Source organism: Populus trichocarpa, chromosome 17 (assembly GCF_000002775.5).
Source record: "Populus trichocarpa isolate Nisqually-1 chromosome 17, P.trichocarpa_v4.1, whole genome shotgun sequence".
In the NCBI taxonomy this organism is placed as follows: Eukaryota; Viridiplantae; Streptophyta; class Magnoliopsida; order Malpighiales; family Salicaceae; genus Populus; species Populus trichocarpa.
Genome location: NC_037301.2, coordinates 10100078 through 10112779, shown reverse-complemented (window position 1 = coordinate 10112779; position 12702 = coordinate 10100078). Strand labels below are relative to the sequence as shown.

General features: G+C 32.2%; 1 protein-coding gene across 2 annotated transcripts; it reads right to left on the bottom strand.

Moving 5' to 3' along the window:
* Positions 1-4903: 4903 nt before the first annotated feature.
* Positions 4904-12050, bottom strand: LOC7495995 (uncharacterized). Of its 2 annotated transcripts, XM_024588604.2 has the most exons (12): positions 11901-12050; positions 11544-11774; positions 10265-10393; positions 10094-10180; positions 8929-9009; positions 8075-8539; positions 7633-7768; positions 7349-7511; positions 7086-7214; positions 5947-6141; positions 5540-5662; positions 4904-5209 (listed from the first exon to the last, which is right to left on the bottom strand). In XM_024588604.2, exons 3-12 carry the CDS (start codon positions 10368-10370, stop codon positions 5096-5098), a joined length of 1599 nt encoding a protein of 532 aa, XP_024444372.1. In that variant the 5' UTR covers positions 10371-10393; positions 11544-11774; positions 11901-12050; the 3' UTR covers positions 4904-5095. The 2 variants fall into 2 exon arrangements, with proteins under 2 accessions (XP_024444372.1, XP_024444376.1); XM_024588608.2 differs by lacking the exons at positions 11544-11774; positions 11901-12050 and adding an exon at positions 10903-10924.
* Between the last annotated feature and the right edge of the window lie 652 nt (positions 12051-12702).

The following is a 12702-nucleotide window of genomic DNA, read 5'->3' as shown; positions in this document are numbered from 1 at the left end:
TTTTTGGAGAATTACTTGTTACGATTATTGCGAGTGCTTCATGTTCTCTTCTCTTGGTACCAATCACCGTTGTAATTCTTTATATATATATATATATATATATATATAGAGAGAGAGAGAGAGAGAGAGAGGAATAAGAGAAATACAGTAAGAGAAATACAATAGCCCAAGCAGCCATACAATACTGTGAATTGGAAAAGTATTTTTATGAATTTGCTTTTCTTAGAAAAACTAGCAAAGCTTGCCTGGGGGAGTAAAACCATCGTTTACAAGGGATTTATTGGGTATTAACAAACTAATTAGAGACAAATTAGTTTTTATATATATATTTTTTTAAGTTTAGTGAAATGATATCGTTATTTTATATTGATAATTTTTTTTATTTTTAATTATTGTTTTTTTTTAGTTTTTATATATGTCTCTAATAAACTTGTTTTTCTTCTTCTTTAGTGTATAATATTGATAATTTATTTTTTATTATTATCTTTTTTTGTATGCTTTATTTATTATTTTTGTCTTTTTCTTAATTATATTATTAAATTAACCAAACCTATTAATCTCAGTCAAGTTAATAACTTCAATTTTAGATTTTATTTACTTTTTAATAAATATTTGTGTCATTTGAATATTTTTTTACATTAAAAAAATAGCTTGGCTTATAAAGTAGTCCATCTAGCTAGTATAATTCTAAAATAATAAGCTAATCTTAATCAATTTAAAAAATAGAATAAAAAAATTCATTGTATAAAAAATGAACCATATTCATGCATTAGATGAAAAGTTAATTCTTTGGAAACCAGCGGCATCTTGGATTTTGTGACAACGTGGCTTCAATTTTTATTTTATTTTTTCAAAATAAGATAAGATATTTTACAAACATTTTTTTTAAAAAAAATAAAGGGTTGTTTTAATCTTATTTAGTAAATTAACACACTTTTTGCCATGTAATACTATAATTGTGATATAATTTGTTGTTGTTATTATTATTATTATTATGACAATAAGACTATTTCAGCCCTAGTGAGTACCATTGCAACGTGGCTTGGCGGTACCAAAAGTCTTGCAAGCAGAAGATGGCTTGTATTTGTAAAAGATGCAAGCAGAAGAGCAGTCTGGAAACCGTGAACATGGCCCTAGGCAGCCTGCTAGTTTCAGTTGCGCTGCTACTTGCCACCATTAAAATTTTATTATTAGGCCCAAGATGACTGTAATATATATATATATATATATATATATATATATATATATATATATATTATTAAAAAATTAACAAATGCAAATAAAAATAATGATGGAATATTTTTATCGATAGATTGTTATAAATTTTACCAATAAAATATCTTCCACTATATCCATTGGTAAACACCAACATAAATATTTCGTCGATATATATTAGGGGATGATAGTGGGAAAAGGACTTAAAAAAAAAGGTATAATGACATGTCATTTATATAAATAGCATTACCGACGGTATTAATTCATCCATAAATTTATCTCTAATATTTAAGAGAGAATTGGAATTATAAAATACCAACAGATACACCGACAGAATAAGTCTGTTAGTATATTTCAAATAGCTTTGAGACTGTTTACTTTTCAATTACATTGTTTATGTTGTCAATTACATACGAAATTACCAACGGATTAAGTCCGTTGGTATTTTCCTAAAAGCTCTAGAACTGGTCGCTTTTAAATTGTACAGTTAATTATTGTTTTTTACAAATAAAATCATCGACAGACTGAAAAAGTCGTTGATGATATTTGGAGGGTTTCTGAAAATTTTTTATTAAATTAAATATTACAAGCAGAATCACCAACGCATTGTAAATTCACCAATAATGAGTTAAAAATATTAATATTTAATTATCTGTTTGTAAAAAAGCTCAATTAAAACACCAAAATCACTAATTTCATAACAGATGCACTTCTTCTTCTCCTCTCTTTCTCTTTTGTAAAAATATCAACGTCCTTCTCTTTTTTTTTCTTCTCTCCTCAACTTTTTCTCTTCTCTTCTCCTCCATGCACATGTAAATCTTCTTCTCTTTTTTTCTTTTATCTTCTTAGTCTTTTTTTTCTTGATTAACATACTTTATGGATTTTTCTTTTCTTTTTTTAGCTTCACACGCAATGAAATTAAAATAAGTTTTTTTTTTTCATTATATTTATTTTTTTAATAACTTTTTAATTTTTCTATTCTTAATAAGTGTGTGAATGTTGTTTTAAGAGTTTTTTTTTTCATATAAGAACAATTTTTTGTTTAGAAATTCTTCAATTTAACCCTCAATTAGCTTTTAATTTTCAAATTTCTTTCAACTAAACCCCTCATTGCACCAATTTAGATTTTTAAAGTTTTAATTTTTCAATTGTATCCTTAATCTTCCAATTTTTATAAATTAGACCTTCACACTTGATTTTTTTTTAATTAAATCCATAAAACCCATTAAAAATTTAATTAAATCCTTTAACTTAATTAATTCTTCCAATTTTTACCCAATTGACTTGACTTTTTAACTTAGTTTCTTTTCAATTAAATCATTAAATAAATTAATTAAACCTATTAGAAATTTAATTAAATAGCATTTCAACCTCAATTTTTTTTCTCTGTTCATCTCATCTTGTCATAATATTTTCTTTATTCATCTCATCTTGTCATAATATTCTAATCCAGTTATTATATTTTGATCTTTAAAAGCCAGAAGATTTATCTTTTCATGGCCTTCACTTCTTCGAATCAACAACATGATCATGGCCACATTTAGGCTTGACATATATAATTCAAAGGGAAAGTACTCATATTTCTATGCAAGTTATTGAATAAAATTTTCAAAACCAACAACAGGTAAGTAAATAATAGTAATTAAATGTTATTTCAAATTAAATTATGTTTATTCTAATTTTTCAAAATTACCTTCACTTTCCTTACTACTTACACCTCAAGGATTTGATTAATCCTGGATACCCAAATAAATATGAATATCTAAATTCATATAAAAATAAAAAGATAATACTTTTATGTTAAGAACAACAAACAAGTCGCACTACACAATGTGATTGAATGTGCTTTTAAAGTATAGAAACAAAATTGAAAAATTTTACAAAAATACTTATTCGCACTCCAACGTTTTTGCTTTTATTTTACTGAAACATTATTATGAAATAATTCTGCAATAAAATCCTGCATTATTAACTCAACTCAAAAATCAAAAGCACTAGAACAAGACTCACGGGGACTGTATTAGGTGATACATACCTTGCGGCTTTAAGTTTTTCCATTTTTATTAACAAAATCTTAAAAAAATTCAAAATAAAAACGGGAAAAGATAAAAACCTCAGATTTCCATTCTGTGTAGTTACGACTCAGGATTTCTTCGATCACACACAAAAAAAATACTTTGACAAGTAATAATCTCTGGAAAATAACTTCTGTGTGAAATTAAAAGCCAAAAAAAAAAGGAAGAAAAGATGTAGGACAATACCCTCGCCTTGACTGCAAAGACTAGAGCAGCAAAGCGGCCATGGAGTTCCCTATTTCTTATTGTGCGCCCAACGCACTGACGTGCGCCACGATGTAAACCTCTCTCGTGGAATACCACGCCACCCCTAACTAAAGAGGGAAGCGCTCGGCCTTGGGCGTGATTTAGATCTTGCCCGCTCGCCCTCTCTTCAATTTATACCAGAGCAACCCTAATTTTCGTTCTTTTCTTTTTTTGCCACTATATGCTTTCTATATTTACGCTTGTATCCCTGCCGTTTTATTTGAATATAATAAATATCCCGTTCCGTCGTGAGAGAGAGCTGGTGCCGTACGGGAACGCCAGCAAGGCGCTCTCTCTTGGTTTTTTGTTTAAACAAATTTATTTGGAAATGAAAAAAGTAATAGATTTATGAAATATCACAATTATTATACTTGAAGTGATCCGTGGCTGACACGTGTCTTGGACAACCAAACCTTTAGCCTAGCTGAGTAAAAAAAATAATGAATTTAAAGTTAACTTGATGAATAATTCATGATTTAGTTAATTCGTTTGAGATTTTATTTGATTTTTAAAAAACATTTCTTTAAATATCTTTATTTTAAATTGATATAAATTAACCTTGATTAATTAGCTAACCTTAATTACGAATCTAATAATGTTTACCAACTTTGTGAAAAATAATAAAATTAAATAAAATTAAATTCAGAAAATGGGGTAAAGTATAGATTTGTCCTCCAACTATCACATAATTCTCAAATTGGTACAAAACAAAAAAGCAATTCTCAATTGAATCCCAATCTATCTTACAATACTCCACAAAAACCATAATTAAAATTAATAACAGAAATGAGTCCTTTTGATAATAAAGGCAAAAACTTTTATAGAGAAGGTGAATGGGGTAATGTCTACTAGCTAAAGATTCAATTGGGAATTTGTTTTTGTTTGGACACCCAATTGAGAATTGGATGATAGTTGGGGGATTAATATGTACTTTGCCCAAAAAATGTTAAGGTGTTTTGAGTTGTTAATTTTAAATTGATCAACACTTCTTACTTTGAATATTATTTTAAAAAAAAATTATTCTAATAAAAACTTCCATTGAGAATTATAATCTCTAATTGCCAATTTAATCAAACTACTTGTCTTATCATAATAAAAGTTTATCAAAAATACAACTTCAATAAAATATTTTCCATGAATTATCATTTTTATTCCTTAATAATTTGGTTATTCATTTATGAACATTTAACAGTTGTTTTACTTGGTTAGTAATAAAGGATATTTTTTAATAAGTTAAAATGTGTTTAGTGATACAGTAGCGGTTGTTTTTAAAATAATTTTTCACTCGAAAATGCATCTAAACAATATTTTTTTTATTCTTAAAAATTTATTTTTTGATATAAGCATATTAAAACAATTTAAAAACATAAAAAAATTCAAAATTTTTGGAACGGTGGTTATCCAAAAATATAAACACAAAATTATACAAGAACATTTGTATTTTCATTATTTACTTGTGCATCACGTAATAAACATATTTCACCTTTTCATTATTAGAGATAAAGGAGTTTCAACTCCTTCAATGATTGAGCATTGGTATATGCAGGAATATATCCATCTTAGTCATCATCAAGGGTCATAAGCCTCGGCAGTTGACCACGATCCACAAAATCAATTCTGTTCAATCTCAGACAGCACAACACTTGCTCCGGAAGTTCTTCTTGTTTCTGTGCCTGTTAATACAAGACAAATGTTGACCCCAGAATGAGCTTGAGAGCTTGAGAGTGCTCTTGATCAAGTATATATAGGCTTAATGATTTACTATCCAGTTCCTTAATCCTCCTCTTGTGCACAGAATAAGTTCCCAGAAACATTGACAAAAAACAAAAATAGGAAGCAACCTTGTAGAACCAGCTAGCTCAGGTGATAAAGGTGGGGTTAATTCTATCTGAGTAGTGATCTTAGGTTTAGCATATGGAAACTTTAACTTGGATGGACACTGACGCCAGACAAGCCTGAATGTCCTGCAGTAAAGAATGCATGTGATAAGTTAGATTGATCACCTGGATAGTTAGACCCAGATCAAGTATTCCATTCCTCAGGCGGTCTCGAAATGATTCTAGTCCCTTTCTTGATATGTAGCTGAAGCGATGGATATCCAGATCAATCTCAAAGTAGTTAGGACCCTGCATGATGAACAATAGGATGGGCATGGTCATGAATCTTTTCCCTCAGTCTTGCATATCAAAGCTACATCACATAATCACTAGGATGGAATACTAGCATATTTCACAGTGGAAACAAAAAGAGAAGAAAGAAACTAGGAAGTAATTGCTGTCTAATGTAGCAAACTATGAGAAAGAAGACCTCAAGTCCGTTATTATCCAACGAAATTTCAACAGCATAGTAGATCGTCTGCAAACTAATTTGACATTTGGCTGAACCAAAAATAATTTAATCCGTGCTTTACCTTGAAAAATTCATGCTGTGGACGAGAAAGAACTGGCTTTTCATTATAAGCATTAACAAGCTTTCTTTCAGTAGAACTTAGATTGAGATCTTCAGGATTAACCAACCCAGTCATGATCTTTATCCTTTCTCTATATGGAACAGTTGAGTCTTTTGCAAAACCTCTAACCTTTTCCATCTCATCCTCAATCAATTTCTGTCACATTTGAAAGAAAATTTCAGTCAACCAAGACAATAGCAACCAAAGATAACAGAACACAGAGTGTGTTGAAACCCAGGAAAACAAACTAAAACAGCATGAAGAGTATTTTCAAGAAGTCATTGGAAGTACTTTGGATGAAATATTATAGTGATTTCCTCATACAATGAAATTGAGGGAAAACAGATGTTTCTTCCCAATATGAATATTGTGCATGGTCGTTTTTTTTCCCCTCCATGATTATCACCCAAAGGCCCCATTGAACTTGAAATCACCCTTTTAATTGTCATTAAGCCATGACGTTATAGGTTCCCCTTGATGTCGTAGTCCTTTGGGAGAACAAAATAATGCTACCAAAGTTGTCTGAATCCAAACGTTCGAGTGAGTGGTGGTTTCGAGATAAAATTATTTGAGGGCTTGGGATTTGGGACCTTGTTGAAGCTAAGTCAACATCTAATGACAGTTCAAATGATCTGTCCCAAAATGATAGACAATCCACTCGATACTGTACACAAAGCTCAGAAGCCCGGAGTCTGTCAGCACCCATCAAAAAATTATTTGTAAGAGCATAGGATTTGGGAACCTGTTGAAGCAAAGTCAACATCTGATGACAAAAATATCGTGTAGATGAAGTCTCCACTATGCTTAGTAGTGCTCTCTCCATTTTTTGGTAATGGAAGTGGAGTTCTACTAAAAGAAAGAGATTGCATCTCCCTAACCCTAAACACAAGAAACTACAAACTTCTCCTAGATTTGTTATGCATCAAGTTGGCATCTGCAACATCAAGGGACATAAGAAGCCAAAATAAACATAACACTTGCACCGAAAGGTTAGCTTCTTACAGTAAACCTTAAAAGCGAGTATAAGTTGAACACCTTATGATTTATATCGCTGAAATAAAGCATGCTGGTGAAAAAAAGACAATTTAAAACGGAGTTACCTTGATATTGTCTTGATATTGGGAAGAAATGTCTTTCTCCAAGTTTTCAGAAACCTTGAAGTACAGTACAAGACTCATCCCTTCCCCATTAGTATCACCAAGGAACATTGCAGCAGGATAGGTTGGCATCTGCGAAGCATCAAGAAGGTTCAATATAACATGAGAAACTGCTGACTTTAAAAGTCAACAAAATTATAATTGCTATTTTCGCAGGACAAAGAGGATACATTGAGCAATTACCATGATTTATAAGAAACATATACCTGAATATTTACTATTAACAGAGGAGGGAGTTTCCCATCTGATTTTAAGTTTGGAAGATCAAGTTGTTGAGCTATGTGATTTATCTTTCTTGGGCAGACAAATACATCTACACCAATTGGAGTGTATGGACTGTGAATTGGAGCAGGGCACTTCTGCTTATCTCTGCATTGTAAATCATTCCAAAATTATATCATTGCCTATCACAGAACAAAGTACAGAATAACTACTAGTAATAATAGCCTGACCACCAAATAAGGACGATTAAAGTAAGTCGATGACATACTTGAAATAGGTCAGGCCACGAAGTTTGAAATTTGAGGGTGGAATCTCAGACCAACATCCTGCAGTTGGCTTCTCTCCCGTGGCTCGTGGAATAACAAATCCTGCTTTAGGACGGTACAAGAATCTTTTTGATGGACCTGAATACATATATATCAACAAGATTGACGTTTTATGTCAGCGATCCATGTACTTACAAGCACATAAACTTGAATGTCTTGCAAAGTTACCCTTTTGCATGTAACACGAATAAAGTGAAAAGTCCAAAATTGAGGCTCAATACTGTACTCAAAGAAATATAGACTGAGAGAAAACTCATGCAACCTTAAGTTATATTAGGATAATAAAATTAGACAACGAGAGAAGTGGTGCTTGAAAATCATGGAAATACACGTTGATAAAGAAATGCTGCATTGCAGTTGTGCAACAAAAACTTGAGTACTTACAGTGTTCACTAGCTTCTTCCCCAATATCACCTGATTTCCTCTTAAAAGAAAGCCTAAAAACTGCTAGCTTCCCTTTTGGAGCTGAAGCAGATAAAATCTTGTCATTGAAACTTACAGAAGGAACCAATCGAGATCGACCTGACTTCAAGTTATTCTCCTGAGAGTCACGTCTATCCTCTTTTAGACCTTTGAAGCTTCCGTAGGAATTATTTAATAATTTCTTCCTCCGAATTTCATCAGCTTTACTAAAATGTGAAAGATCATAACCCTGAGCACTAATAACTGCAAATCCTTTGGATTCCTTGTATTCATCTTTTCCTGTTTTTGATCCATCTATTTTCATATAACTTTCATGGTATTCTTCATATTTATAACTGCCATCCACAAAACATGAAGAGCTTTCATATTGAAGCACTTGTCCGCTTGAGATGTTCCCAGTTGTAGAACCCACTGATGAAAAGCGGTCTGCAATAAAAAATATATATATAAATATATACATAGTGTACACTAGTGAACAAGCATTTCACATTAACATCAACAACTGGAGTTACTTTACCACATACTCTACATGTTAAACCGCAACTGATGAAGGGAGACATGGCGGGAAACTTGTCAATATAAAATATCTATAAATACATTTAGCTAGGGCGTTTCCACATATTACCACTATGTCCTGAAGAAATCAGTACAAGGTAGATTTTATCTCAGTTTTATATGTTGAGATTAAATGAAAAAACATGGTGGGGGCTTTTGATTGAGATCACTTCATCATTAATAAAAACACCCTTGTTTATCTTCATTAAATGAGGGTACCATTTCATGAAAGTAGTTAAATAGATATCAGCGCTCACTACCTCCAAGCACACTGCAGAATTCATCATCAGAATCTGACTCCAGAATACTGACTGTATCAAACCATGGTTCCTCTTGGATTACTGCAAACAAAAACTCTTAAAAGTCAATTGCCATGTTCTTCAGCAGTTAGAAGAGTATGCACAGGTGTCTGTGGACCCTGTTGGGACTACAGAGGCAACAATAAAGGTTGTAATGATCTTATATAATGGTCTGAAAGATTGTTCCAGTGAGTTAAACATTCAGAACAAGAAAGAATAGATGGTAAAATTGGTAAGTTTTAATCTATCATATACATCAATAATCAATGGACCCCTTGAAAAAAAAAAACATAACAATTACACAAAGACTATATTTTGAGAAACAAATACAATAATTTCGCATTAATGCAGAAGAGCTTCCATCTCAAGCTCACTTCAAATTTTGAGATGGATACCAATCCAGACAGGTAAACACACATGCATTTTATAACAGTGACCATCAAGATATGACTCCAGCAACCAGAACATGCATATCAAAACCGAAAGGAATGACACTAAATCAAGAGCTAATTTTCACACTTGCTCTTGCTGCATTAAAATAAGAATTCCTAATATTTCACCTGGCACCAGGTGCCCAAAATTTAAATATTCAAAATTAAACAAGGTGTATATCAGCAGGATGATCAATTTGAACGAGGATAGAAGGGAATCATCCATAAGGTTGAAGGTTAGCCAAAACAGAACAATAAGGAACAGTTTTTGGACTATCAATTCTTAAAATCTTCTGTGAATTTCGATGGGCATATGCATGTGTAATGAACTTCAGCTGTTTCCATTTTAAGCATATAGCTTATGAAGAAAAGATAGGAAGTCATTGCAAAATCACACTGTGTTTTATAAGAAATTGGCCAAGAACTCCATAAAAAAATCTCTACCAAATTGGTCAAAGCAGAAGTATTTGATTCGTAGCATAGTGTGTGCCATTGCCTGTATAGTCTACAAGCAATTAAAAGTTGGGGGCTACTGGACTTCATAATTTGTGCAAGAATGGCATATTAGTTTGACGAGGCCATGATGGATGCTTCCCATTTGGGACTAAAACAAGATCCGGCCAACAGAATCAAGAATGCCAAAACAGTGGTTGATTAGCATATTTTATGATACACAGTGAGATGGAAAAAAGTACCATCAGAGTCCACTTGACTGAGGTGCCATTGCAACTGGGTGAGATGGAATGTCGAATTGGAGACTCCAGATTTTCTGCACCTGGTAGCTGCACCATTCTCAAAATTCATATGAACAAATTAACTAACAGTAAAATCTTTCACACATCTGGCATCGCTAATCCTTTTCTTACCTCCATCCTGGACAGTATTGGATATCTTCACAAGATGTCTGCCCTTACGATGGCGCCTTTTATGTAATTTAATCTTTTTTGGTGGTGTTGATACGCAGCTGCCCATTCTAGCTACCTAATTATACAATCCTGCCAGTAGCAAAAACTATTCACAAGAGATTCGAGTCCATAAACAGGAACTTGAAGACTAATCTGATGTTTGAAAACACATGCTTGCCAAAAAATGTAAAAGAACAAATCTAAAATTAGATCAAATAAATGACTTATTAAGACAATCATTTTCCCTACAATTTCTTAACTAGGGAGTGCTGATTATCCAGCCACAGTGCTAGCCCACTCAACAGTCTTTTAGCAACTCAACGTACAGTATGTGAACATATGTAAACAAGCATACAATCAAATTTGTTGAGAGATGAAGGAGTCAGGCTGCGGCAAAAACTGTATTGATTAAAAAGGGAGATTGTGTAATTAAGTATCATTATGATCACAATTCACAAAATATTCTGCAAGCAATAATCTCAGACGAACCTCCTAAATTGGTAAAACAACCTAGCGTCCAAGCATCTAATCTCAAGTCAAGCAGGTGATTAGCAACTGCAAGACAGAATTAAATAAAAAGATGGATAAAATAATCTGACCCGTGTCCTAAGAACTTCCAAACCATCTAAGAAAGAAAAAGATCTTTTCACTTTCAAAGAAGCACTTGTTTCAGTTTCAAATCAGAAACTGCAATGCGAGAGCTGAAGTAAATGTAAGAAAAATATGGCAAGGGGTCCCCATCAAATAATGTAAAAGAAGACAAAACAGGTACAACACCAGAAGAAAACACATCGAAGGAAAATCATGGAAAGGTTGACGTTTGACGTGGTAACGTGAAAGGGAAATGCATACACACGAAAATAAATAAAGAAGAATACACAGCAAAGTGAATGATAAGAATATATATTATCATTAAAATCCAAATGAATATATGATCACAAGGAAATACCAAAAACAAAAGATTTAACCCCATATCCACAATTAAATTTTCAAATTTCCCGTAAATAAACATTAAAAAAGGACAGAAAATCATTGTAATACAGAAAAGGAAAAAAGAAAATCCCTTTGCAGATGAATGATCATTTCGAACAAAACCCAGATTAGAAAAATCCAGGTAAATCACAATGCCATGCATCATACATAGAAAAAAATCTTTTTTTAAAGAAAAACATGTCATCATTCAACTAAACAGAGATCATGACGATGATGATGATGATGATGATAGTAGAACATTACCAACCTGTATATAGAAGATTAAGCCTCGGTTTTGCAGAAAGAATCGATCTCCCTCGCCACTCTGACCACGAACCGGAAGACAAAGAGAAGGAGGGGAGGGAGGTTCCAAGGAATGGCGGCGGGTGATTAAGGTAGGTGGGTCCGACGATGTCGGATCCGGGTCAAAATGTCAACAAAACCACCACTCCTCTTTTACTTCCTCTCTTTATAGATAACAATTATCTATAAAACAAACCTTACAAAACAAAAGAAAAGAAAAGGAAAAGGTTAAGATTGAGTTGTTCCATTACTGATAAATAGGTTATTTTTAGTGGTTTTTTTTTCAAAAAAATAAAAAAAGGTTATTGTACTCAGCGCTAACATAAATGCAACTGTCTATGAATAAGGTCTCCTGTCCTTCCTTTCCTTTATTTATGTCCTAAACTCGCTGGTTACAGACAGAGACAGAGCGAGAGAAGGAGAGAGTCTTGTGATTTTCTGTTACTTGTTTTTTGTCTGATCTGTTGTCAGCCTTACACGTCACGTTACCTTAGATCATGTCCTTTTTCTTTTTATAAGATAAGCATTTCCTTTATTTGGTAATTAAGAATCAGTCCCTGTTTTATATATTCATGAACATATCGGCCTCCAATCTCTTAAATTTGGCTGATTTTTCCCTTTACATTCCTTGGTCTCACGAGTTCGTCCCCATCAGCTCTGTTGCCAGAGTATTGAATTTATTAAAATCGCTCTTGTCGATGAAATGCTATGATACTATTATATGATTCGTTTATATTAGAAACAAAAAGAGTAGATCAGACATCTTTATTATGTTACTTTGTTAATCGAAAAAGGGTTGATATTAGCAAAATCTTAAGGGATGGGACTAATTTGTTAGTTTCTATAAATATTGAGGACTATTTGTAAATATGCTTATTTTCTTCTATGTTGTAGCGTTGGTGCTGTCGTCTTTAATTTAATGAGTTAGTTACTCCGCCAAATGCGAACAGTTAGAAACGACCAACAGAATCTGGAAAAACAGAATAGTTTCAAGTAGTTATTGTTTTTTAAAATGTTTTAATTTAAAAATATATTAAAATAATTTTTTTAATATATTTTTAACATTAATTCATTAAAATAATTTAAAAATTAAAAAAAAAAACAAATGAGTTCTTCAATTAAAA